This window comes from Lathamus discolor, chromosome 18, assembly GCF_037157495.1.
Source record: "Lathamus discolor isolate bLatDis1 chromosome 18, bLatDis1.hap1, whole genome shotgun sequence".
In the NCBI taxonomy this organism is placed as follows: domain Eukaryota; kingdom Metazoa; phylum Chordata; class Aves; order Psittaciformes; family Psittacidae; genus Lathamus; species Lathamus discolor.
The window spans coordinates 337,759-363,121 of NC_088901.1; the positions used below are offsets into that span (position 1 = coordinate 337,759).

Genomic DNA, 25,363 nt, shown 5'->3' on the forward strand with positions numbered 1-25,363 from the left:
GCCACAGAACAAAAATCAGCTCGGGGTGAAAAATTGCCTAATGAACGGGAATTATGGAAGTTTTATTCTATCTCGTCCCCACTTGCTTTAATTACCCTTAATTACTGCAGCAGGAACCTTGAGGGAGGATGGAGCGCTCTGTCACCGCACCTCAGGGGCTGTCCCTTCATAAATGGCAGAGTGGAGCCGCTTGGTTTGCCCGCGACAGCTTATTTACTGTGGGCTGAATAAATATCAGCTGTTAATTGCGGCGCCTTCATTGAGATGGATGCGCCCTGCACACACGTTTGTAAAGCTCCCGTGTAAATAGATCAATCACAGTCTGGGAGGAAAAGCAGCTGAGCAGGGCCCTTGTGGTGCCGTGTGGGGCTTCCTGCAGAGATGGGATGAAGGGATGGAGACACCCATGGGTGCTTTGCATCCCGCAGACCTGAACTTGAGTGGGTGAGTTGCTGTCCTGGGTAGGTCTGTTCCCTGCCTGCTCCCTGCCTGCAGGGGCTCGGAATGGCCTGGCTCGCCTTGGTATGGGATGCTGGCATGGATCCAAGCAGCCAGGCACTGGGGGCAGTGGGGCAGTATTCGGGGCTGGCACATCTCTGTGGCTCCTGGTGGGGGCTGGGATGGGTGCTGGAGCCAGCCGGTGCCCACTGAAGATGGTTCAGCTCTGGAGAGTCAATGGCTCTGCTGATGGGGACCAGGGAGGAGCCGTGGCAGACACAAGCAGCATTCCTGCTGCAAGCAGCGATGCCAGCGGGATGATGGCAGCAGAGACCCTGAGCCCCAGCACCTTGTCCTGGGGCAGACTATCCCCAGGCCACCAAGCACTGGAGGAGCGCTCCTGGGAGGACACCATCATACCAACAGCGGTGACCATTCTGGCCAGCGATGCCCATCCTCAGTGCCGCGACCTGGGTCCCCTCTGATCCCTGGGCATGAAGAGGGGATGGGCCCTCTTCCACAGGGCCGGAAGCCAGGGAATGGGGTTTGGGATGGGTCCTGTCCTCCGGACGGGGGTCCAGCCCCGCGGAGGGAGACGGGTGGGAGGCGCTACATGAGGAGGCGGCCGAGGGGAAGAAGAGCAGGAGGAGGGCGGGGAGGCGAAGGCGGGCGGCAGCGCGGTCCCCCCCAGGCTGGGAGGAGGAGGGCGGCCCGGGCCCCCCCGGAGGGAGGCGGGGAAGGCGGCGGAGCTCCCGGTGTCCCGCGGCGCTCCCACCGCCCCGACCGGCCGGACCCGCTCCCTCCGCGGGCAGCCCCGGCCCCGCCAGGTGAGCCCCGGGCACGGGCGGCGGGGCAGAGCGCGGAGCCGCCGTCAGGCGGGCGCGGAACCGGCGGTGCCCCGTTAATTATCGTCATTAATCACCGCCCCGGGGCGGGCCGGGCCGGGAGCGGGGCCGGGGGGACCCGCCGGTGCGGAGGGTGCGAGGGTTGGAAAGACGGAGGGCGGCGGGAGCGGGATGAGGGCTTGGGTGGGTGCAGGGGGAGCAGGATGGGCTCAAGCGGTGCCAGACACAGCAGAGGGGAGCCGGGAGGTGCAGGCAGGGAAGAGTTGGGGGTGCGACAGAGCTAAGTGCAGGCAAGGCGGAGGCAGGGCTGCCGGTGACAAGGGTCCTCGGTTGCTATGGCTGGGATGGAGGCACAGGGATGCAGGTCCTGCTCTTGCCGTGCTGAGTGGAGCTGAGCGTGTCCGGTGTGTCCCAGCGCCGGTTCCTGCAGCCCGGCCTTGCCTCGTGGCAGGAAGCAGGCAGGAGGGAGCCAGGTCGGCGTGACTTGCAGGGCCCGGGCCAAGAGGGGATCCACATGGGATCAGGAGATAAAATGGGAGAGAGCGAGACCTTTCCGGGTGGGGAGGCGGTGTCCGTGCAGGAGGCAGCGGTTCTGCTCTGGGGCACCTCAGCCTCTGTGTTTCCAGATGTTTGGAGTAAATCCGGGTGCTGAGGTTGGACTGAGCCCATGAATGCTGGTATGCTGGGGCTTGCCCTGTGTGCTTGGGCTGGTTGTGGAGCAGATGGGGGATCCAGCAGTGGATGGGGGCCACGCTGAGCCTCCCAAACCTGCCCAAGTCATGGTCAGCATCCTCTCGGTGCTGGTGGCTTTGCTGGTGGCCGGTACCCACCATGTGCCTGCTCCGCTGCTGCCACATCTCTCTCCCTCTCAGGCAGCCACATCGCTCTGAGCCACTGCCCTGGGCACCATGAGGGGTCTCTGGGCCCTCATGCTTGTGGGGCTCATCAGTGCCTGTGAGGGGAAGGAGCTGCCACCGGCAGAAGGTAAGAGCACTGGGAGCAAGGGCTTGGGGTCCGCATGGGAGCATCCCACCCTGCTCCTTGCCCGTGCCTGAGGAGAAGGAGGAATCACAGGGCAGTGGTGCCCAGGGGACGCCATGAGCCATGCCAGGACTGCACACAAGGGCACGCTGGTGGCCAAAGTGGTGGCTGTGGATATCAGCTCCCTGCTGTGTGCCACCACCGGGCTGTGGGGCTTTGCTCAGCATCCCGGGCAGGCAGGATTCCAGGGAGAGCCCTGACATGGGAAGCCAGCCTGGGGACAGCCCTCCATCACCCCTGACGCAGCTGAGCACTGGGAATGCTGCGGGCTCATGGAGGGAAGAAGGGGTTTGGCCGCGCTCCGGCCCCTGAGTGCCTGGTGCCAGCTGGCAGCAAAGGCAGCGCCGTCTGGGGCTGCTCTGTAGGTGAGCCAGGACCACTGGGCAGCAGTGAAGATGCACTGGGCTCCCGAGGGGGATTTGGCTTCTGGCTGCGAGGTGGGAAGAGGTTTGGCCGTTGTCCATGCCAGCGGTGGAGGGCTCAGTGCTGTCCACGTGCAGCGGGGGACAGCCGGACGATGACTGAGCCCATGGGGGCCGCTGTGTGTGGGTCCCAGTGTGGGGCTGGCTGCAGCTCGGGGGAGCTCCAGGCGGATGGTGGGGAGGAGCCAGTGGCAGAGAAGCCGTGGTTGCATCAGTCACTGCGGGGTGGAGCAGTGGCTCCTCCGGGGGCCTTTGCCCATGCGAGGGACCCCGCGGCCAGCACCAGCTCCCACCATGTTCTCCTGGCTCCCGGCCCTTCGTTAGGGAAGGGGCAGCGCTGGGGTGGGGAGAGGCTTCTGGGGTGATTTATGTTCCCTTTCCACCCCTGCCCCGCTGAAGATGAGCTCATCACTGGCGGGAGGGAGCTCGCCCCGGCCACCACACGACGCGTGCTGCAGGGCTGGTCCGGAGCCACCACCGTGTCAGGGTCCGGGGGCAACGGGCACCTCCTTGCACTGCTGCTGGCCCTGTGCGAGACAGGGGTCAGCGTGGGGAGATGCCTCGGGCAGAGGTGGAGGTGAACGTGGGGTTGTTGGGGCCAGAGCTGCCCCTTGGGAACGGCTGAGGGCTGGGAAGAGGTGGGTGAATCCATCATCAGGGGCCAAACCTGCTCCAGGGCTGGTGAGCACGGAGACAAAAACAAATTCCTTTGTCAGTACCCGTTGTTCCCTTCTCTATCTCGCACCTCCCAACATCTGGTAGCAACCAGCGGAGGTGGATTGATGCTGCTAAAGCAAAAATACATCAGCACAGTTGTATCCCTGGGACCGTCAGTGGTCCCTGTGGCTCAGAGCCCTCACCCTGTCCCTAGGGCCACCAGGTCCGAGGATGTCACCAGGATGGCACACACAGCCCAGCTCTGGGTGCCATTTCCCCACTTTGGGTGTCCGTGGCACCCGTCCGAGTCTCCTGATGTTGATTCCAGCTACGGGGCTGTTTTGGTTCCAAGCACACGGTGACTGGGAGAAGCATTTGCTTCACCTGGGGAACTTGGGGGGGGGGGGGGGCAGGCCAGCTCTGAGCTCACTGCCCACCCCTTCCAGCGCTGTGCCCCGCTCCTGGTGGGCTGGCAGCCCGCGGACCCACTTGGGTTTGAGGAGCTCTGTGCAGTCCAGCCCTGTTTGTAGGGCAGCCCCGTGCCCTGGGGCACTGCGGTGATGTGTGGATTTGCCTTGCAGGGGAGCTTTGCCCACAGCTCTGGGATGAGGATCTGGTCGGGGACAAGTATGAGAATGTGACGGGTAAGGAAAAGCCCCTTTTGCTCCACAGACGGGGTCCCTGCCAGCCCCGACTCCACGGGGACGGGCTCCATGCCCTACGTGGAGACCATCAACCCTCAGCGCCCGTGCCAGGGCCAGCTCTCACCTCCTCTGCTCTTGTCCTGTAGGTTTTAACCTGATTAAAAGGTTCGACCTGCTCAAGATCTCCTCCATCAAGAAGGTCCGGCACGCACGGGGCCTGGTGGTGCTGCGCCTGGGTGCTGTGCCGCTGGTGCAGCCGACACAGTGAGTGTGGGTGGCACAAGGCAGGGGACTGCGGTGGCCAAAGCATCCCTGGGCACCGTCCCTGTGTTTTAGGGACAGGGGAGCTCTTCGGCTTTGCCTTTAGCTCATGCTGGAGATGCCAGGCAGCTCCATGGCACTGGGGGACGCAGAGGTGCCCAAGCCACCTTTCTCCTAGAGAGTAACTGATGGGCTGCAGTGGTGGGGCTGGGCTGTGGCCAGCCCTTGCGCAACTGCAGCTCTGTGGCTGCTCCGTGGCGGCTCTCCTCAGCTTGGCAGGCGCTCGGCAGGGTCCAGACAGGCTCAAAATGCTGCTGAGCTCTGAGCAGGCACTGCTGGGGCTGTGGGGCTGGTGGGGGAGGCGCACACAGACCCACTCCTGGCCGTGCCCGAGGCTGTGCTCGCTGCTGGGCTGGCGCGGATGCTGCAGTGTGGTGAGGTGGGAGCAGGTCCATGTCCTCAGGAGCTGCTCCTGCAGGAAGCTGCTGTGGTTTGCCTCCTCCTGCCTGTCCCCACATCGCCCCAGGGCTGGCATGAAGCTGTGCCTGGCATGGGGCTCTCCCGGGGATGATGGAGTCCCAGCCTTGGCTCCTGACCTGGGCAGCAAAGTCCTTAGATGGCTTCGGGATGCTGGATGCTCCAGACTGGTGTTGCTGTTGGCTGGGTGCCTGCAGCAGCCTAGAGCCAGCCCTGGGGCATGCTCAGCACGGAGGTGGCCCCAGCAGCCAGGTCACAAGCTCCGGGGGGTCACCCGTGGGTGCTCCTTGGTGCCCACCCCAGCCCTGCTCCTTGGTGCCCCATGGAGAGCAGAGGGGCCCGGTGGCTCTGGCCTGTTCCCCACGCCTTGGTCCAGCTCCAGAGCGGTGGCTTAGAAAACCGCTGGTGTGGAGCCGAGACGGGATCAGAGCGGAGCCTGGAGCAAGTATTTCCAGGGCTGAGCAGGCTGCGGGCGAGTTGGGCACATCCCACTGGGAATGGTTCGCATGCTCCCTGCCATGGGAGCATCTGTCCCATGGAGCCCTGGGGGTCAGGGACAAAACCAGACACTGTGGTGATAAGTGCACGGATCCCAGGAAGGGCTGTGAGGTGGAGGCAGTGGCTCTGGGGTGATGGTGATGGGTGCTGCAGGGATTGGGGTGTTGGGGCCGGTGCCACCACCAGCACTGGAGCACGGGGCAGCGTCTGGCCACCCCTGACACTGGTCCCTGCAGGAAGGTGTTTCCCCGAGGGCTGCCCCACACCTTCACCCTCGTCCTCACCTTGCTGCTGAAGAAGAACAGCACTGGGGAGCACTGGTACCTCTTCCAGATCACTGACCGGCAGGGCTACCCCCAGGTACAGCCGGGGGCCAAGGGATGCTCCAGTGGCCAAGGGGCAGCCGGGAGCCACCCCTGACCCCGCTGTCCCCGCTCTGCCCAGCTCTCCCTGGCCGTGCACGGCCCCGAGAAGAGCCTGGAATTTCAGGCCAGGGCTCCGGGATCCACGTTCGTCAGCGCCGTGTTCTCCGGGAAGGCCGTGGCATCGCTCTTTGATGGGTCCTGGCACAAGGTGGTGGTGGCGGTGCAGAGCCGCGCCGTTTCCGTGCACCTCGACTGCGCCTCCATCTTCTCCAAGCCGCTGTCGGCGCGGCGGGCGCTGGCCGCAGAGGGCAATGCCTTGCTGGGGCTGGACGCCACGCGCGGCACCCCTGTGCGGGTGAGTGCCGGGGGCTGGGTGGCTGCAGGACCCCCCCTGCCTGCCCCTCACCTCCCACCCCGTCCCGCTGCAGTTCGACCTCCAGCAAGCTCAGATCTACTGCGACGTCGAGCTGGCCAAGCAGGAGGGGTGCTGTGAGATCTCTGCCAGCGGGGTGAGTCCCTCTGACCCGCGCCCGGACCCAGCCCTGCCATCGCCTAACAGGGGTCTTCCCAGTGGGGAAACTGGGGCACGGTCAGGGCAGAGCGGTCGGGGGTGCAGTGTGGGGCATGGTGCTGGATGCGTCCCTCTCCCGAGGTGCACGCGTGCTCCTGCCTCTCCCCCCAGCACCCCTCTTTCTCCCAGCAGTGCCTCCCAGAAGCACCCAAGACCCGTCGGCAAGCGGAGCTGATGCAGAGCAGCAACCTGATCGAGCTGTCGCCGCAGCCCGAGGGCCGCCTGTACACCCGCTGCTTCTGCCTGGAGGAGCCGCTGGGCATGGTGAGCTCCCGCATCCCCTGCAGCCTGGCTCAGGATGCTCCTGCTCTGCTCTACGGGGGCTCAGCCCAAGCCAGGTCTCACCTATGGGTGCCATGTGCAGGATAACGCAGGGGAGCACAGGCAGGCAGCACCCATGGGTGCTCTTCTGTCTCCGCAGGAATCACTGAGGACATCAGGAAGGACTGGCCCAAAGGGGGATCCCAGAGAGGTGAGGGGAGGTGGCAGAGTCCCTGGTGTTGTCTCTGCTCCCCTTCCTCCTGCTGATGCTGGTGCCACGCCAGGAGCCTGCCCGTGCCCTGGGCTGGGTCTGTTCTTGTTGCATTTGGGACCTTGCTGCTGCAGCCAGAGCTGCAGGATGCCTGCAGAAGCGGCTGCTCTGCTCCCCCGAGCAGGAACTGAGGCCCCACTCACTCGCTGCTGCTGCTGCTGGAGCCATCCCAGCCGCAGCCAAGGGCCTCTTTGTTCCCTCCGAGTGTCTCCGGAGCACTGCCAGAGCCGGGAAGCGTCTTCACTGCACCCCATGTCCCATCCCCACGTGTCCTCATCTCCCCGCGGCTGCTGCATCCCCATGTGGGACCCTGCCAGGGATCCATGGGCTGTAGAGCAGGTCCAGCAGCTGCACTGGGGGGCCCTGGGGCCATGAGGTCCATGAACCTGCCTGGCTTTTCCTCCTGTCACCCTCTCCATGTCCCTGCTCTGCCGGCTGACAGGGACCCCCCCACCCCGGTACCAGGGGACACTCAGTGAGGGGTGAGGTTGTGGGGCTGGTCCTGGCTGTGGGTGCTGCAGGGCTGCGGTGCTGTAGGGGTTTGGGTGCTGTGAGCAGTGCGTGGAGCTGCACAAGCCACCACCATCTCTGTCTCTTCCAGTGCCCACCCTGCTCCTCACAGACAGCCTCGGCAAACGTGAGTGTGCCACTGGGCAGCACCGGTCCTGCTGGTGGGAGAGGGGGACCCCGACCTCGGGACTGCCAGGGCCAGGCTGGGCTGAGCTGGGGATGGGGACAGCCACCATGGTGCTGGTTTGGGGGTGTGAGCCCCCCCCCCAACCCACAGCTCCTGGCCTGGAGCCCATCAGCATCTGGCTGCAGGGAAGAGAAAGCCTCTGATCCCTTCCAGATGTGGCTCCATTCCTAAGGCAGCCTCTGGCTGGAGGTGTGGGAATGCTTGGGTGTTTGAGACCCCACATGGCCCATGGGGCTCCTGGGGTGGCACCTGGGGACAGGGTGCTGGGGGTGGTGACCATGGCGGGGATGGGGCTCTCTCCTGATGCTCCTGGGAGGGGCTCAGGGCACTGCAGGGCAACTTTCCCCTTCCTCCCTAGGTCACGCTTGGCCCCGCAGGTCCAAAGGTAGGTTTGTTCCCCCCCCCAGCACACACAGAGCCCGGCTCCGGCAGGAACGTGGCCACAGGGACCTTCGGCTGTGCTGGAGCATCCCTGCCCGGGAGCTGTGGACACGGGGGCACCCGTGCCCTGTCTCATCGCCCACATCTCCCCTCTCTTGCAGGGTGGGAAGGGAGAGCGAGGTCTGCCCGGCACCACCGGCAGCAAGGGGGAGAAAGGCGAGCGTGTGAGTGTCCCGGGCAGGGATCCCTCTGCTGTGGGGCAGCACAAGGGGGTCCCACTGCTCCTGCCCCCATGGCCCCCCATCCCTGGCCATGGCTGGTGCAGGCAGAGCCCCTGAGCTGCTCTCCCCTTCCTCAGGGCGCAGACTGCGTGCGCACCCACCCCGGCGGCCCCGTGCAGGTGAGACCCCCCAACCCTCTGTGCACCCCCCGGGGTGCTGCCCACCCTCACCCCACTCCTTCCTCATCCTCCCCAGTGTGCTGAGGGGCCGCGGGGCGAGAAGGGGCAGCGTGGAGAGGCGGTGAGTGATGGTCTGTGCGTGGGGCTGAGCGTGGGGTGCATCCCCCCCATGTCTCTTGTGTACCCCGGGTTGGGATGTTGGGGTGCGGCCCGGAGGAGACAGCTCAGTGGGTACTGGTGGGGCGAACGGAGCAGGGGGGAAGCCCTGCATAAGCCCATCCATGGGCACCCACTTTCCCTTGCAGGGAATACCGGGGACAGCCGGCAGCGATGGGCAGAAGGTGAGCCCAGCACCGCTGCAGGTCCCAGCACCGCGGCAGGGGCAGCAGCCCCATGGGTCCTGCGGTGGTGTTGGAGGCTCCAGGACCTGCCGGGGACGGCCCGGGCTGCGGCACGGGTGACGTCTCTGTGCCCTGCAGGGCCAGAAGGGCGAGAAGGGCGACGGGGGGCTACAGGGCAAGCCGGGGCGCCCGGGGCGCGATGTGAGTAGTGCTGGGTGGTACCTGGGCATCCCCTGCGGCTCGCCCCGGGCACCGGGGTCCTGCTGCTGGCCCCCCCGCCCCATGGCGCTGCACGAGTGGGGCGCTCACACCCTGCTCCCCCCTGGCAGGGCCGGCCTGGAGAGATCTGTGTGGTGGGCCCCAAGGGGCAGAAGGTAAGAGCGGGGGTTTGGGGGTGAACGGGTGGGAGCCAGGGCACCCGGGGGCATCCCCAGCACTGACACCCCCTTTGCCTTCCAGGGTGACCCTGGGCTGGTGGGACCTGAGGGGCTGGCCGGGGAGCCGGGGCCCCCGGGGAAGCCAGGATCTCCTGGGATCGGCTTTCCAGGGAAGCCGGTAAGGAGCCTGTGTCGTGGGGCTGCGGCATTCCCGGCTCTGCAGGCAGTGGCTCTGCCGTGGGGCACCCAGGCTGACGCCTTCCTCAATGCATTGCAGGGAGACCCTGGTGGCCCCCCAGGTCCAAAGGGAGAAAAGGTGAGCTGGGGGCAAGGGGGTGCTGGCTGCCCTTGGCATGGCCATGGGCTGTGCCAAGGATTCCCGGCTGGAGCCACATCCAAGCGGCTGAGCCGGTGCTGGCTCGTGGTGCGAGCCCCAGCCGGGTGGCCCAAATCTTGTCATGGGGGACAGGACCCCCGAGGGGTGAAGGGGAGCCTGGGGCTGCTGGGGCGCCAGGGCCGCGGCTCTCTCCCTTGCTGAGCTCAGGCTCTCCCACCTCTGGCTCCAGGGCAGCTCGGGAGCTCCTGGCCCCGGAGGATCTCCTGGGATGCCCGTGAGTACCACGAGCCTGGAGCCAAGGCCCAGGGTCAGGGATGGGTTTCTTGGCTTGGGGTCAGGGCTGCTTGGCCAGAGCAGTGATGGGATCCAAGCCCAAGCATGGAGCGGGGCTTGGGAGAGCCGGTGGCCTCATCTGGAGCTGGGATCATCCCGTGCCATAGCCGGTGGCAGGGACTGGGGGGTGCTGATGGCATTGCCAGGGCAAACGTTGGCCTGGGGGCTCCCAAAGCAGCTTCGTTCCCTGGCTTCATCCCACAGGGTCCTCCCGGCATCCTGGGGCCGAAAGGAGACAAGGTGGGTGCAGCAGCAGGGGGTGCAGGGACGGGCACGGGCAGACCCCGCTGGCACAGCCCCCCCGCAGAGCCCATCTCTGGGCCGGGGCTGCTCGGCCCCCCCGGGCTGTGCCTCACTGTCCCCACGGGCAGGGCGAGCCCTGCGAGGTTTGTCCCACACTGCCCGAGGGGATGCTCGGTGCCACGGGGCTGCCCGGCGAACCGGGACCCAGGGGAGCGCCCGGCAGGGACGGCGTCTCGGTGAGTCTGAGCCCGGGGGCCGCGGGGCAGAGCAGGGGCTCCCTCAGCGCCCCTCACGCTCTCTCTTCACTTCCCCCTCCCCAGGACAGACCCGGACCTGCAGGACCCAAAGGGGACAGGGTAGGTGACATAGGGCCGAGGGGGGGCTCACCCAGCCGGAGCAGGGGGATGCTGAGCACCATCCAGCCCCTGCCGGCAGCACCCGGACCAGCTCCTGTGTTTCCTTCCCAGGGAGATCCCGGCATTCAAGGGATGAAAGGGGAGAAGGTCAGTGTCCATCCCCGCATCCCGCCTGCCCGCTCTGCCCGTGCCTGAGCCGTGTCCCCTCCCTGCCCTCCCAGGGGGACTCCTGCCTGGCCTGCGATGACCGCGTCCTCGCCGCGCTGCGGCGGGCACCCAGTGAGGGGCTGCGGGGTGACCCAGTGGTGAGTATGTGGGGCTGAGCCCCACTCCTGTGCCCGAGGGGCACCCTGGCGCTGGGTGTGTAACTCCATGGGGTGTCGGACAGGGTGAAGAGGGGCTCTCCAGGCTGGCTGGCATCAAGGGTGAGAAGGTGAGTGACCCCCCAAAACAAGTGGCTGCATCACCCCATGGGGAACGGGCAGTTCGGCTTCCTCTGGGTCCAATCATGACCCTGCTGCTTTCCAGGGGGACGGCGGCCAGCAGGGACCCACAGGCACACCGGTGAGTGGGTGCTGGGACCCAGGGGTGCAGGAGCCGGGTGCTGCGGGCTGTAGGGTCACCTCCACTGTGGGTTCCCCATGCAGGGTCTCCCGGGAGACAAGGGTGATCCGGGTGTGCGGGGGCTCAAAGGAGAGAAGGTGAGCGCTGAGATGAGGACTGCACTGAAGCGCCCCAGCTGAGACCTGTGCAGCTCGTTGCATGGCACAGCCCAGAGATGGGGACAGCAGTGAGGGGCTCTGAGCTGCCCCCCAACCTCTGGTCCCCAAAGCCAAGCTCCAACCAACCGGGATGTCCCCTGCGCAGGGGGAGCCGTGCGGGCAGTGCCCTCCCGTGCCACAGGCCCTCGAAGGGGCTGCCACGGTGCTGGCGGTGCCGGGACCACCGGGGGAGAGGGGCCAGAGTGGCCCCCCCGGCAGAGCGGTGAGTGCCCCCCTCCATGGGTGCCCCTTGGGGGATGCTCCAGCCTGAGCCCTTGCTCCTTTCCCCAGGGCAGGCCCGGGGATGCTGGGCAGAAGGGGCAGAAGGTGAGTGGTGCTGGGGACGGGGCTCCCGTGGGGCTGGCAGCGGCAGAGGTGGCTGTGACCCCCCCAGTTGTGGGGCTGGGGGAGCGCTGTGCCCCCTGCCCTGTGCCCCCTGCCCTGGGCCAGCGCTGTCCCCTCTCTCTGGCAGGGGGACGCAGGCAGCCCCGGGGACCCGGGCACCCCAGGCATGGCCGGTGTCCCGGGGCTGTCAGGTGAGCCCGGCGTCAGGGGTCCAGCCGGCCCCAAAGGCGAGAAGGTGAGAGCCCCGCTCTTGTATGGGACCTGCATCCCATCGCTGGGGTGTCACCCATCCCGTCCTGTCCTCCTGTGCTCCCTCCTCTGCAGGGAGATGCTTGCGAGCCTGGTCCTGCTCCACATGGGGATGTGGTCGGCATCCCTGGAAAACCTGGGCCCAAAGGGGACCAGGGCTCCCCGGGCATCGGCCAGCCAGGCAGAGCCGTGAGTGCCCCATCCCCACGGCGGGGGGTGCCTGGAGGTGGCACCATGCCCTGCGGTGATGCTGGTGTGTTGTAGGGGAAGCCGGGACTGCCGGGGGTCCAGGGCCCCATGGGGCTGAAGGGGCTGCAGGTGAGCAGGGCCATGGGGGGCCGGGCATGGAGGGCCAGGGGCTGCTCACTGCCCCTCTGTCTCCATAGGGTGAGCCAGGACCACCGGGCATCGGCCAGCCGGGACCACAGGTACGTGCCTGTGCCATGTGCCGGGCTGTGCTGTGCCATGCTGTGCCATGCCGTGCCATGCTTTGCCATGCTGCATTGCGCCATGCTCTGCTGTGCTGTGCTGTACCGTGCCATGTGGCTCTGCCAGCCCTCATGCTCTCTGGTTTTCCCAGGGAGAGCCCGGGAGCGCCGGACCACCCGGGACACCCGTAAGTAGCATTTTGGCTGCCCCATCCCTGGCAGTGCTCAAGGCCAGGTTGGACACAGGGGCTTGGAGCAAGCTGCTCCAGTGGAAGGGGTCCCTGCCCGTGGCAGGGGTTGGAGCTGGGTGAGCTTTAAGGTCCCTTCCACCCAACCCGTTCCATGGTTCCATGGGCTGTCTGGGGCTGCTGGGGCACCTAACACCCTCTCCTACCCCCAGGGCCCCCGTGGACCACAGGGACCCCCAGGGCTGCCGGCAGAGAAAGGTGCCAAGGTAAGGGAGCATCCCCCAGCCCCCCTCCCTCTCCACTGCCCCCCAGCTCCTGCTGTCTTTCCTCTGCAGGGATCTCCGGGGCCCAAAGGTGCTGCTGGACCCCCAGGGCCACCAGGGACCAGTATCCCAGGACCACCGGTAAGTCCTGGGTGGGCATCGCTGTGCATCTCTCGCTGTAACCCACCATGACAGGGCCTGAGCCCAGAGCTTCCTCACCCTCCTCTTCCTCACAGGGCCCTGAAGGGCAGCCGGGGCTCCCCGGGGCACCCGGGTCCAGCGGGCTGCCGGTACGTGCTGGGCACAGCGGGGTGCTGAGCCACGGAGGGGGGAGCGGGGGGGTTCCAGGGGCCCCTTGTTAATGCTCATCTGTGGCTTTCCTCCTTGCAGGGGGAGAAGGGTGCCCAGGGCGAGAAGGTGAGTTGGGGTCGGGGTCAGGCTGTACCCCTACATCACCCTGTGCCTCCCCATCACCTTCCCTGCCCTCACCTCCGCTCTCTGCAGGGAGACCCTGGGGAATGCTCCTGCCCCCCCAGCCCGCGTCAGGACCCCAGCTACACTGGGATGCCGGTAAGCACCACGAGCACTCAGGGCACCCCCAGCACTCCTGGGCACCCCCAGCTCTGCTTCACCCCCCTGACCCCTCTTCTTTTTCCCTCTGCCCCAGGGAGCCCCGGGCCTATGGAGCGGGATGACCTGGCAGCCGCAGCCGGGCCCGCAGGTGGGTGCTGCCCCCACTGTGCTGGGCCCCCCCATCCCCACCACCTCCTCCCCACCTCTCTGTTTGTGTCTTGGGGTGTTGCAGGGTCCCCCCGGAGCTCCCGGTCCCCCCGGCCCCCCCGGTGCCCCAGGCCGCCAGGTGAGCACTGGGAGATGGGAACAGGGACTGATCCTGCCCAGCTTTTAGCACAGGGGTTAAATAGTGAAGCTCCCTCCTTGGCTTTAGGGAATGCCAGGACACAACGGTTTGCCGGGACTGCCTGGGCCAGCTGGAGACCTGGTAGGTACCAGCTGTGCCCCTGCATCCCTCCATCCTGCTCCTGTGGCACAGGGACCAGCCCCAACCCTCCTGCGTCTCTTCCAGGGCCCACTGGCCATCATGGCAGAGAGGAACATTGAGGTGCTGAAGGTGAGAGTGGGTCGTGCCCTGGGGTCCCCAGCACCTCAGGGTGCCCCTGACCCCCATGTTCCTCCCCAGACCCTGTGCGGGGACTGCACGCAGCTGCAGGCAGCCTTTGAAGCGGCCCGTGGTGCCAAGGACGAGCAGGGCCCCGGGGGGATGCCGGGCGCCCCCGGCAGCGAGACCTGCGCCCAGGTGAGTGTTAACGCCGACCGCTGGGATCCCGGTGCCCACAGCCCCTGCTCCTGCTGGGGTGAAGGGCAGGGAAGCTGCCCCGGCTCACGCAGCAGCGCTGCAAAGCAGCTCGGCATGCGCCGGGCACGCGCCGGGCACGCTGGTCCTGCTGCCATGCCCGGCTCCTGCTGCCATGCCCGGCTCCTGCTGCCATGCCCAGCTCCTGCTTGCCATGCCCAGCTCCTGCTGCCGTGCCCTGCTCCTGCTGCCGTGCCCAGCTCCTGCTGCCATGCCCTGCTCCTGCTGCCATGCCCTGCTCCTGCTGCCATGCCCAGCTCCTGCTGCCATGCCCAGCTCCTGCTGCCATGCCCTGCTCCTGCTGCCATGCCCAGCTCCTGCTGCCGTGCCCTGCTCCTGCTGCCGTGCCCTGTTCCTGCTGCCGTGCCCTGCTCCTGCTGCCGTGCCCTGCTCCTGCTGCCGTGCCCTGCTCCTGCTGCCGTGCCCTGCTCCTGCTGCCGTGCCCTGCTCCTGCTGCCATGCCCAGCTCCTGCTGCCGTGCCCTGCTCCTGCTGCCGTGCCCTGCTCCTGCTGCCATGCCCAGCTCCTGCTGCCGTGCCCTGCTCCTGCTGCCGTGCCCTGTTCCTGCTGCCATGCATGGCTCCTGCTGCCATGCCCGGCTCCTGCTGCCGTGCCCTGCTCCTGCTGCCGTGCCCGGCTCCTGCTGCCGTGCCCAGCTCCTGCTGCCGTGCCCGGCTCCTGCCACCGCAGCGGGGCCCGGGGAGGGCGCTGGGGCCCAACGGGTGCGGGATGGGGGCCCCGTGCCCCGCGGCTGCCGCGGTGCCCCCCCCGCCGGGGGGCCCGGTGACGGCCGCGTTCCCTTGCAGTGCCTCGCGCAGCGCCCCAGCGCGGAGGAGGCTCGGGTGAGCGACCCCGCTGCGCAGCGCCCCCTGCCGGCCCCGCGCCGGAGCTGCGGCCCCGCTCCGGCTGCCCCCGGCACCGCACCCGCGCCGCGGGGCTGCGGGGGGCAGCGGCGGGGCTGGGGGGGACTCAGGCGTGGGCTGGCCCCGGCCCCGGCCCCGGCTCCTGACGCGACCCCGCTCCCCGCAGGGGGACAGCCCCGACCCGCACTGCGCGGGTGAGCCCGGGCTGCCGGGAGCCCCGGGGATCCCTGGCGAGAGGGGAGAGCAGGTACGAGCGCACCCGCACCGGGCCCGGCATCCAGCCCTTGTGGGGCCCTCCGTGCGCCTCAGAGCCGGGCCTGCCCCCGCTGTGGTCACACCCAATGCACCCATCTCCCCCCAGGGCTCACCAGGAATTCGGGGACCCCCAGGGCCACCCGGACCCATTGTAAGTAAACCCTGCCAGAGGTGGGGGGGCTGCCAGGCTCTGTGGGCATCATGGTATGGTCCTGAGCGACTTGGAGCCCCCCACTGCAGTTCGCGAGGGGGGTTCTGATGCCCTGCTCTGAGGCCGCGGTGATGAGCAGAGGGCCAGGGTCATGGCCAGGAGGTGCAGCACAGCACGGCTGTTCCCAGTGAGGCTGGAGATGGAGGTGGAAGTGTTGCCAGCCTGGAGACGGAGCAGGAACCCGGCTTGGTGGGAGGCTGAGGCCAAGCCACCCCCCGCCCAGCCACTCTATGGAAACCCCAGGACTCAGCCCAGGCTCTGGGTGCCACTTCCAGGCTGTGACCTCCCTGTTTCTCCCCTCAGGGCCCTCCAGGTTTTCCTGGAACGCCTGGCGCACCCGGACTGCCCGTAAGGACCCAGCACGGCTCTGCTCTGTGCCTCTTGCTGCCGCTTGGTTTGGCTGTGTCCGGTGTCCCTGTGCCCCCGGGAGCAGCTGCAGCCCAGCTGCCCCCCACCTTCCACCCCATCTCCATCCTCCCATTTTCATCTCCTCCATCCCTATGCAGGGGATCTCGGCAGACCCGGGAATGATCTTCCCGGGGACCCTGTGCTGGGGCCCTTCATCGCCGTGGGACCTGCGTGTGCTGAGGACAGCAGCAGTCCCCAGGCTGCTGTCAGGGTGCCAGGGGCCAGCTGGCAGCCAGCCTCCACCACCATCTCCATCTTCATCTTGATCTCCCCCTTGATCTTGTCTCCACCTCAATCCTCACCTCCATCTTGGTCTTCATCTCCATCTCATCTCGATCCTCACCTCCATCCTCACCTCCATCCTCATCCTCCTGCTCCCCCTGTGCTCCCTCCTAGCACGAGGCGGCAGTGGGGCTGTGCCGGTGGCTCTTTGTGCCGGTTGTGTCCTGCTCCTGTCCTTTCGTCCACGAATGTCCCTGTAACACCACGGTCTGTGTGGGTCTGTGTGGGTCGTCGCTCTGCGGTGTGCCAGTGTGTGCTGTCCAGCCTCCAACACCACATCACCCCACTAACCCATCCAGTGCTCCCATGACACGGAGCCCATGTCACCCGTGCCTGGGTCTAAGGCTGGTCTAAGCGTGTCCTGGTGCGTGGCCGGGGTGCCGGGAGCTGGCACCCCATGGGCTGTGCTGCCCATGGCTCCAGGGCTGCCCCTGGGTCCTGTCCGCAGCAGTGGCCCATGTTTGGGTGTCCCCCGGCCACCCCTGGGTGCTGAGCCCGGCGTAGGTGGTGCCCAGCAGGTCCTGCCTGGGGCTGGTGCAGGTCACAGGCCCCAGGGGCCGTGCCCGGGTCCTCGTCTCCGGCTGTGCTGCAGGTGCAGCCGGGGCAGGGGCTGCAGGAACCCCCCCTGCAGCTCCTCTCTTCTCCCTTCCAAGGGTCTCCAGGGGGAACGTGGCCCCGCCGGGCTTGCTGGAGCCAAAGGGGAGCCGGTGAGTGCTGTGGGCAGTGGGGATGTGGGGACACTGGTGCCTGCTGCGCTTCAGGCACCGGGCAGGCACAGTGCAGGGGGCTCAGCATCATCGTCCTCCTGCACAGGGACCTCCAGGGCAGCCCGGCTACCCGGGGGCGACGGGGCCCCCCGGCCTCCCTGTGAGTACTGCGGGGGCCAGGCAGCCCCTGCCACCTCCTGCGTACCCCCCTGGTGCCTGCTGAGGGCCCCCCCATGCAGCTGGGGCAGGGACCCCAGTGTGCAGTGAGCACCGTGTCCCTGCAGGCTTATCCCTGTCCCATCCATCCTGTCCCACACATTCCCTGTTCCTCTCTGTTCACCCCATCTGTTCCCTGCGCATCCCATGTCTGTGCCCATATTTCCTCAACCCATGCCCCATGTCTCAGCCCATCCCATGTCTCGCATAGAGCCTTCATCTCCTTCCTTCCCTAGGGCATCAAAGGCGAGCGAGGCTACGTGGGCCCCCCTGGCGAGAAAGGGGAGCTGGTGAGTCACCTGGGGCCCTGCTCTGGGGCTGGGGGCTCTCCCAGCACCCCCCTCGCTGTGGGCACCAGGGCTGAGGTCCTTCCAGCCACATCCATCCAACCTGTTCCTTCCCTTCCCAGGGACCCCCCGGCTTGGACGGTCTCCCCGGCCCCATAGGGCCAGTGGTAGGTCCCGGGGGGCTGTGGGAGCAATGGGGGGGCTGTGGGTGCGGCGAGATGCTCCTCACCCTCCTCACCCTCTCTTTCCGCAGGGGCCAAGGGGCGAGCGTGGGCTCCCTGGCAGTGCTGGTGAGAAGGGGGAGCAGGTGAGCATCCCCGGGGCCCCCGCGGGGCAGGATGCGGCCATCGGGGTCCTGCTCAGCCCTTGTGTCTCTGCAGGGTTTCCAGGGTCAGCCTGGCTTCCCGGGACCACCGGTGAGTGCATCCCAAAGGGGCTGCAGGAGCGATGCTCCAGCACAGCGCGTGTCCCAGGCTCTGTGTTCCCATGGGGATGGAGGGTTCCACCGAGGAGACACGGGCACATCCCATGGGATAAAGTGCAGAGAGCAGCCCCTGAGCAAAGCCACTGCACTGAGCCTGGAGTCGGTGCTGTGCGGGGCTGGGCTCTCCCTTCACTCAATGCTGATCTTTTCCTTAGGGACCCCCTGGCTTCCCAGGGAAGGTCGGGCCAGCCGGGCCACCGGGACCTGCAGCTGAGAAGGTGAGTGCTGCGTGTGAGTGCCACCGTGCAGTGCCACCGTGCAGTGCCACCGGGACATGGCTGCATGGTGGCACCCTCGGGCTGGTGGCATCCTCATCCCTCGGACCGGTGGTCAGGTTGGTCCCTGCTCTGGGGTCCATCCCTGGCTGTTTCTGTGACCTCCTGTGGCTCTTGCAGGGCAGCGAGGGCATTCGTGGCCCCACGGGGATGCCAGGGCCCCCCGGGCCCCCCGGACCCCCGGGCATCCAGGTAAGACCCCCCCGGGGGGGCAGGACCACTGGTATCATGGTGCTGCTGGGGAGTGCTGCTGGCTGGACCCATTCCCATGCCCTGGGGGACCCCCAGAGCCCCTCCGTGCAAGCCACCCCCTGACACCCTCACCTTGTCCCCGCAGGGCCCTGCTGGCTTGGAGGGACTGGACGGCAAGGATGGCAAACCAGGGCAGCGGGTGAGGCTGCGGGACCCATGGGGGTGCCGGGGGGAGGACACAGCCACCCCTCACCCCCCAGGCCACCCACAACCCCTGTCTCTTTTGCTCCAGGGTGACCCCGGCCCCCCTGGGCCACCAGGGATGATGGGTCCTCCGGTGAGTGACAACCACCCTCGTCACCCCTCCCTGGTGCTGGGGTGGGCGGGCACATGGGGTGGGCATCCCCCCATCCTGGTGCTGCAGGACAGGGACCCCCTCAGGTCTTTTCTCTCTCCAGGGTTTCAAGGGGAAGACGGGGCACCCAGGTCTCCCGGGACCAAAGGTGAGTGATGGTGGCACTGGGGGACACTCGGTGGCGACAGCCCTGGGACCACACTGCACTGCCCATGGTGTCCCTTCCTCTTTCTAGGGTGATTGCGGCCAACCTGGTCCCCCGGGGAGCACGGGCCGGCCAGGAGCAGAGGTGAGCAAGGGGATGGGTGCTGGGAGCCCTAAGCTGGATGGGCCCCTCATCCCCCCTCATCCCCCTGCTTTCCTCAGGGTGAGCCTGGACCCATGGGACCCCAAGGCCGGCAGGGACCCCCAGGGCTCATTGTAAGTCGGTCCTGCTCTCCCTGGCACACCGGGACGGTCCCCATGGATGGGAGCCTGGTGGGATCTCCCTCTGACACGTGGAGTGGGGACGTTGCCATGGTGCCCCCGAGCTGACACCCCTCCCTCTGCCCGCAGGGACCCCCTGGCACCCCGGGGCAGCCGGGTCCCGCTGGCCTCGCTGGAGTGGTGAGTGCTGCCTGCGGGATGTGGGGCTGGGCGGGCGCCATGGGAGCAGCTTTGGGGACCCCATCGCTGCAGATGCTCCCGCCTCCCTCCTCCCGCCCCCCTGCAGGGGCTGAAGGGCGAGCGCGGCTCCGCGGGGGAGCGAGGCCTGCCCGGGATGCCAGGACAGCCGGGACCCCCCGGCCACCCAGGGCCACCGGTGAGTGCGGCGGGCACGGGAGGGGCACGGAGCCCTGCGCTCCGGTGCAGGGGCGCCTGCAGGGCAGCACCGCCTCACACTGCCCCGCTTTGGGTCCACAGGGGGAGCAGGGACCAGACGGACCCGTGGGTAAAGAGGTACGAGCGTGGCTGCCGGCTCTCCCGCACAGGGGGAGCTGGGGCTGGGCGCTGGCAGCCTCTGGCCTGCCCGTGGTGGGGACATGGCTGCCACCCTGCTCCTCTGTGTCCCACCAGGGTCCCCCAGGAAAACCTGGCATCGCGGGACCGGCTGGGCAGAAGGTGAGGGCAGAGCCTGGCCTTGCCCATCCCGGCACCCCACGTCCCTCTCAGGGCAGGGGGTGCCAGCGCTGACGTCTGTTCCTAGGGTGATGCTGGATCCCCCGGCGAGCGCGGCTACCCTGGGGAGAAGGGCAGAGCCGGCATGCCGGGGGGGCCCGGGAAAAGCGGCTCCATGGGGCTCATGGGGCCACGGGGACCTGCAGGAGAGAGGGGTCCCCCGGGCTCACCGGGCCCCGCGGGCAGCCCCGGGCTGCCGGGACCCCCCGGGATGATGGTAAGGGGCAGCTGCTGCGGGGCAGGACCCTTGTCCCCTGCGGGGCCAGTGGCAGCGTCCCCTCACGTGTGTCCCCCAGGGAGATGTGGTGAATTACGATGAGATCAAGAGGTTCATCCGGCAGGAGCTCAACAAGATGTTTGATGGTAACGGGGTGCGGGGGGCAAGGGCCGGTCACCCGTCGGCATCACCTTGTCCCTGCCGGTGCTGAGCGCAGCCACCTCTTCCCGCAGAGCGGATGGCCTATTACACCTCCCGGCTGCACTTCCCAGTGGAGATGGTGGCATCCCCGGGGAGACCCGGTCCCCCAGGGAAGGACGGGCTGCCCGGCCGGCCGGGCCCGCCCGGCTCCCCGGGGATGCCGGGGCAGATCGGCAGGGAGGGCCGGCAGGGTGTGCCGGGCATGCGGGGTAGGTGCTGCTCCCCGCGGCCCCCATCGAGGCGCTGGCACCCCTGTGCCGGGGTCTCACCCTTCTCCATCCACATCTCCAGGTGAGCCGGGCGCCAAAGGAGAGAAAGGAGAGAAGGGCGTGGGGCTGATGGGGGACAGTGGCCCCCCGGGACCCCCAGGTGAGACCCTTCCCTCCTCGTCCCCACCAGCCCCGTGGTGGGGCTTGCACCCATCCCCACACCCTGCCACCCCTCTCCCGCCCCTTCTCTCTTCCAGGTCCCCAAGGGCCCCCAGGCTATGGGAAGATGGGTCCCCCCGGCCCCGTGGGGCAGCAGGGCATCCCCGGCATTCCCGGCCCGCCCGGTGCCACGGGGCAGCCAGGCAAGACGGGGCACTGCAGCCCGGCGGAGTGCATGGGGGCCTTGCCCATGGAGCAGCCCCTCTTCCAGCCCAAGAACGTCAAGGGCCCCTTCGGCTGAGGGTCCCCCCGTGCCCCCGGCCCCCGCCTGTGCTGTTAATATTGTTTCCCCGCTGTGCCGGGGCTGTGCCTGTCCCGCGGGGGGCGGGAGGCGGATGTTGTACAGCTCCGCTGGGATCGGGAGGGCGGGTGGATCCTGCCCGGTCAAATACACCCGCGCTGGTGCCCCCACGCCTCCTGCCTCCTGCATCCGCACGCCCCTGTCGCCAGCCCTGTGCCCGAGGGATGCTCTGCACAGCCCTGGAGCCCCAGCCCAGCGCTCGGTACTAAGGCCACCGCAGCTGGGGGCACGGTGCCCCCCCGGCCCCTCTGATGGGGAAAGATCCTGGGGAGATCCCAGCTCCGGTTCCAAAGGATCCCAGCCCTGATGTGGGGATCTGGCCGGGCCTCAGGAGCAATCCCAGACAAGTTCGTGTCGAGGCCCCAGCACTGACCCAGTTGCTCCCAGTCGTGATCTGGGGCAATCCCAGACCAGCTGCTGGGGAGATCCCAGCTCTGACTCCAGAAGACCCCCAGCCCTTCCCCTGCTCCCAGGCTGATCCCAGCCATGCTCTTGGGTTGATCCCAGCCCTGCCTCTGGGGGCGTCCCGGACCAGCTCCTGCGGAGCTCTCAGCCCCACTCCCAGGCTGATCCTGCCCCTGCTCCTGCGCTGATCCCGGGCCCCGTCCCGGTTAGATCCCAGCCGTGCTCCGGCCATGACCCAGGGGGACAGATGGGGCCCACCTCAAGTGACCCAGAGGCCATTGCCGCCTTAAGGCACCTCCTCGTGTGGGCTTCCTCCAGCCCAGCCCTGCTGACCCGCCCTTGCCTGGAGGGGCGTGGCCATTGAGTGACCAATGGGCGCGCTTGCTTCTCGTGACCTCACCGAGGGGGGGCGTGGTCGGGGGAGTGGAAGTCGTGTCATGGCGGCGTACCCGGGGCAGGTGAGGGAGCGCCGGGGCCGGAGCTTACGGAGGGGTCCGGGGGTGCGGGCCGGGCGGTGTCCGGTGCGCGGTGCCCGGTGCCCGCCGCACAACCGGGCTCTGTCCCCTCCGCAGGGCTTCCCCGGCGCAGGACCGGCCCCCGGCGCGCCCCCGGCCGGGCCGTACCCCGGGGCTCCGTACGGCAGCGGCGCCCCGCCAGCTCCCGGGGCTCCGTACGGACAGGCCCCGCCGGGGGCACCCTACGGATCGCCCGGCTGCGGGCCCCAGCCGGGGCCTTACGGAGGAGCGGCTCCCGGCGGTGAGTGGGGCTGCGAGGCTCGGGAGAGCCGCCCGTGGCCGGTACCGAGCCCCTGGGTGGCGCTGCGGGGGTGGGGGTGTTCCCCAGCCCGGTGCCCCTCGGCCGGCTCGGCTCCGTTCACCCGCGGGTGAGGCTGAGCCCCGCTCTGGTGCGTTGGGATGGGTAGGAAGGTGCCGAGGGGGCTCTAGCCCCGAGCAGCACCCGTTCAACCTCCCGGCCACACTTCAGTGCCCGGGTTTATGGCCCCCGGCCCTGCCGGGGGCTGGTGCGTGTCGCTTCCTGAGCCCCCAGGCGCTCCCAGCCCGTTTCCCGGGGATCATCTGGCTGTAAAACGCCCCTTAGCAAAGCGCTGAGGCCCTGGTGCCTCTGCGAGCCACCGCCGGGGACGGAGCAGGCAGCGGTCGCTCTGAGGGGGGTGGGAGCTGCTGATGCCTCTCCCCATGCAGGGAACGCTCCCCCGGGGGTGGACCCCGAGGCCTTCTCCTGGTTCCAGGCGGTGGACGCCGATCACAGCGGGTACATCTCTGTGAAGGAGCTGAAGCAGGCGCTGGTCAACTCCAACTGGTCGACGTTCAACGATGAGACCTGCCTGCTGATGATAAGTGCGTCTGGGCGCTGCCTGCCCTGCTGCTGCTGCTCGGGATGAGCTGCTGTCAGGGTGAAGCCCAGCCCAGGCCGTATTCCCCTGTCTCTGGGTGTCCCTTGTTTGGGCAGCTGGTCTGTAAGTGCTCTCTGGAGCAAGAACTGGGCAAATCAGGGGGTTGCGAGCACCCTTTTAGTGGGGGACACAAGTCAGGGGCTCAGAAAGCTGCTTAGGAAAGGGAGCCCAGCTCTGCACAAGCCCCAGCTCCCAGAGAGCCAGGAGAAAAGGGGGGAATGCTCCAGTATTGAGCCAGAGTCATCACCTTCCCCTGTGTGCCCTGGCATCGGGGTTTGGTGCCGTTTCATACCAGCCTCTTGGGTGCTGGTTGATCACAGCTTTTGGGGCCAGAGCTGGGTGCTGGGAAGCCATGCACAGATCCTGAGCTTTCTGGGAGTTTCTGCAGTGCACCCTTGCTCCACTCCTCACTGCCCTGCTCCTCCTCTCTGCTCTTGTCTCCTCAGACATGTTCGACAGGACCAGGTCAGGACGCATCGATGTGTACGGCTTCTCAGCCCTGCTCCGCTTCATCCAGCAGTGGAAGAACCTCTTCCAGCAGTACGACAGGGACCAGTCGGGCTCCATCAGTTTCATTGAGCTCCAGCAAGGTGGGTGAGAGGCAGAGACACCAACATGACCCCTGCTGACACCAACATCTGCCTCTGCTGGTGTTTATTCCCGGCCCAGACCGGTGCCATCTGAGCAGCAGGGCTGGGTGAATCTGAGCTCCTGGGGTGCCTCCCATGCGGTGGTGGAGCAAGGAGCATGCTGGGCTGGCTGAGCCAGCCATGGCAGAGCTGGCACTGAGCCTTCCCACGGGACAGGAGATGAGGAGCCGCAGCAGGGTTGTGGCGCAAACTTCCTTCCTTAAGGAAACCCCAAATGCCCCCTCAAATGGCATGCGGCTAAAGCCTGTTTTCAGGGAGGAGCTTTTGGGTGTGTGTGTGTCTGATAGAGGGGAAAAATGTCTGGAATTCCTGCCTTGGTTTGGTTTCTCCCTTGGGAGAGCCCTGCCTGCACACACCCGCTGCTGCAAAGGAAGCTGTGGGGTGGTGGGAGGTGGGGTGCATGCCGGCAAGGGGCAGGCAAGGTGCAGTCACTCTTGTCAGGAAGGTTTAATCCAAGTGTTTCTTGCTCCCAGCTTTCTCCCAGATGGGCTATAACCTGAGCCCCCAGTTCAGCCAGCTGCTGCTGGCCCGCTATGCCCAGCGATCGCCCAGCCCCAGCATCCAGCTGGACCGCTTCATCCAGATCTGCATGCAGCTCCAGAGCACGACCGACGCCTTCCGCGAGAAGGACACTGGGCTGGTGGGCAACGTGCGCCTGAGCTATGAGGACTTCCTCACCATGGTTGTGACTCGCATGCTGTGATGCCTCTGCCGAGGGTAGGGAGCTCTCCTCTGGGATGTGACCAAGCTGTTTTCCCAGGGCAGCATTCCAAGGAGCCCTGAGCCCTTCCAGGACCCTCCCGGCTTTGATTCCTTGTCCCCACTTGATGGCAGTACCTGCCTCCACGCCAGACTGGAGCCTGGTTCTGTGGCCACACTGCAGGGTGGGACAGCCAAACTGGTAGCCGGTGCTGTGCCTCCTGAGGAGTGCTTAGATCTTCCCTTGCCAGACCCAAAATCATCCTTAGACCCCCTTTGTGCTGTCCCTTGGCTTGGTGGGGTGTCTGCAGTGGAACAGCACGCTTTCAGGGACTCTCCAGTGCCCAAAAGCTGGGCCTTCATTGGAAAAGCAGCAGAAAGGGTTCAAGTGATGGCAGAGCTCATCCTTCCTCACCTCACAAACCGTTCTTCCTCCCCACAAGCACTTCCAGCCCCTCCGACCTGCTGGAAGTGCTCCAGCTTTCCTGAGCCCTGTTTCTCTCTAGGCCATGCTGGATCATTGACCCCCCCCTTGTTGCCAATATGCATTTTGATGCGTCTCTGCCAAAGCCAAACTTGGAAACGGTTTAGAGCTTATTTTTACAGCTTTCGAATAAAGGGTGATGTGCACTGGCTGCTGAGTGTTTTGTGTTTGCTGAGCAGCTCATGGGAGCATGGTCCTGCCTCCTGTCACCCCCATGCGGCCAGCAGCAGCTCTGGGGACACATCCTGTGCTTGTAGCCCAGCCCTGGAGTTGGTTCTTAACCCATTCGTGTCAAATCACAGACAATCAGGTGCTGGGGTCTGCTGCTGAGGTGCAACCCAGGAATGTAAAGATTTAGCCAACACACAAGTGTTTTCCTGGGGTTTTAAAATGGTGTCTAAGCCATTCTCCTGGAATTGGGCTTGATGAGAAGCTGAGATGCTTTTGGAGACTGTCTATTTGAAGCAATATTTATGAAACAAAGTAGATAAAAGCCCAAGTAATTTACGTGCAGCTTTTAGAAGGTAGGTAGGAAGAAAGAATACCCAGGGAAGTGTAAGTATGCACAAACACCACCCTGTGCACACTCACACTTACTGACAACCCTCTGTGGATGTATGTATACACACAGGGCTCTGTACGCGTGTATATATACACATATATAAATATATATATGGAAATATATAATAATGTATGTCTTATATAAATATATAACAAATACATAGATATGGGGGGGTGTATATACACACAGAGTAACAGACAAGCCTGTATATACATACATAAATGTAAAGAACACGAGAATGATTCATGTCAGGAACTTGGGAATCATTGTTACCAATGCACCTGTGACCAGCATATCATGTATGGGATGTGTAAAAATGACTTCGATTGTAATAAATGTTGCTGTCAATATAATGAAGGGAGAGAAGAAGAAACAAAGGAATAGAATAGTCTTTAATAATTTTTGACTGTTAATAAGGTTTTGTTTTAGTGCTTGAGGGCTTTAAGGAAGGGGTTTGTGAAACCTATGCTTTGACTAAATAACCACA

General features: G+C 66.2%; 2 protein-coding genes across 3 annotated transcripts; both read left to right on the forward strand.

Moving 5' to 3' along the window:
• The first annotated feature begins 1,082 nt into the window (after positions 1-1,082).
• On the forward strand, positions 1,083-20,768 carry COL16A1 (collagen type XVI alpha 1 chain). Its single transcript, XM_065697581.1, has 71 exons — positions 1,083-1,265; positions 2,156-2,267; positions 3,985-4,047; positions 4,194-4,311; positions 5,520-5,643; positions 5,728-6,003; positions 6,077-6,157; positions 6,352-6,483; positions 6,641-6,691; positions 7,353-7,388; positions 7,807-7,833; positions 7,991-8,053; positions 8,188-8,229; positions 8,306-8,350; positions 8,535-8,570; positions 8,709-8,771; positions 8,900-8,944; positions 9,030-9,125; positions 9,225-9,263; positions 9,514-9,558; positions 9,822-9,857; positions 9,989-10,096; positions 10,181-10,216; positions 10,328-10,363; positions 10,438-10,521; positions 10,605-10,649; positions 10,745-10,780; positions 10,864-10,917; positions 11,084-11,200; positions 11,269-11,304; positions 11,450-11,557; positions 11,647-11,760; positions 11,836-11,889; positions 11,958-11,999; positions 12,152-12,187; positions 12,400-12,453; positions 12,523-12,591; positions 12,687-12,740; positions 12,841-12,867; positions 12,955-13,020; positions 13,118-13,171; positions 13,256-13,309; positions 13,397-13,450; positions 13,535-13,579; positions 13,649-13,765; positions 14,629-14,664; positions 14,852-14,932; positions 15,047-15,091; positions 15,455-15,499; positions 16,495-16,548; positions 16,655-16,708; positions 17,001-17,054; positions 17,174-17,218; positions 17,305-17,358; positions 17,432-17,467; positions 17,691-17,753; positions 17,931-18,002; positions 18,148-18,201; positions 18,295-18,339; positions 18,461-18,505; positions 18,593-18,646; positions 18,724-18,777; positions 18,913-18,963; positions 19,070-19,159; positions 19,261-19,296; positions 19,414-19,458; positions 19,544-19,732; positions 19,812-19,878; positions 19,966-20,142; positions 20,225-20,302; positions 20,400-20,768. Exons 2-71 carry the CDS (start codon positions 2,192-2,194, stop codon positions 20,600-20,602), a joined length of 4,821 nt encoding a protein of 1,606 aa, XP_065553653.1. The 5' UTR covers positions 1,083-1,265; positions 2,156-2,191; the 3' UTR covers positions 20,603-20,768.
• A 661-nt stretch (positions 20,769-21,429) lies between these two features.
• On the forward strand, positions 21,430-24,153 carry PEF1 (penta-EF-hand domain containing 1). 2 transcript variants are annotated; one of them, XM_065697462.1, is made up of 5 exons: positions 21,431-21,525; positions 21,640-21,823; positions 22,270-22,425; positions 22,928-23,071; positions 23,605-24,153. In XM_065697462.1, the coding sequence occupies exons 1-5, from the start codon at positions 21,439-21,441 to the stop codon at positions 23,832-23,834; spliced, it is 801 nt and encodes a 266-aa protein (XP_065553534.1). In that variant the 5' UTR covers positions 21,431-21,438; the 3' UTR covers positions 23,835-24,153. The 2 variants fall into 2 exon arrangements, with proteins under 2 accessions (XP_065553536.1, XP_065553534.1); XM_065697464.1 differs by lacking the exon at positions 22,270-22,425 and having other exon boundaries at positions 21,430-21,525.
• The last annotated feature ends 1,210 nt before the right edge of the window (positions 24,154-25,363 follow it).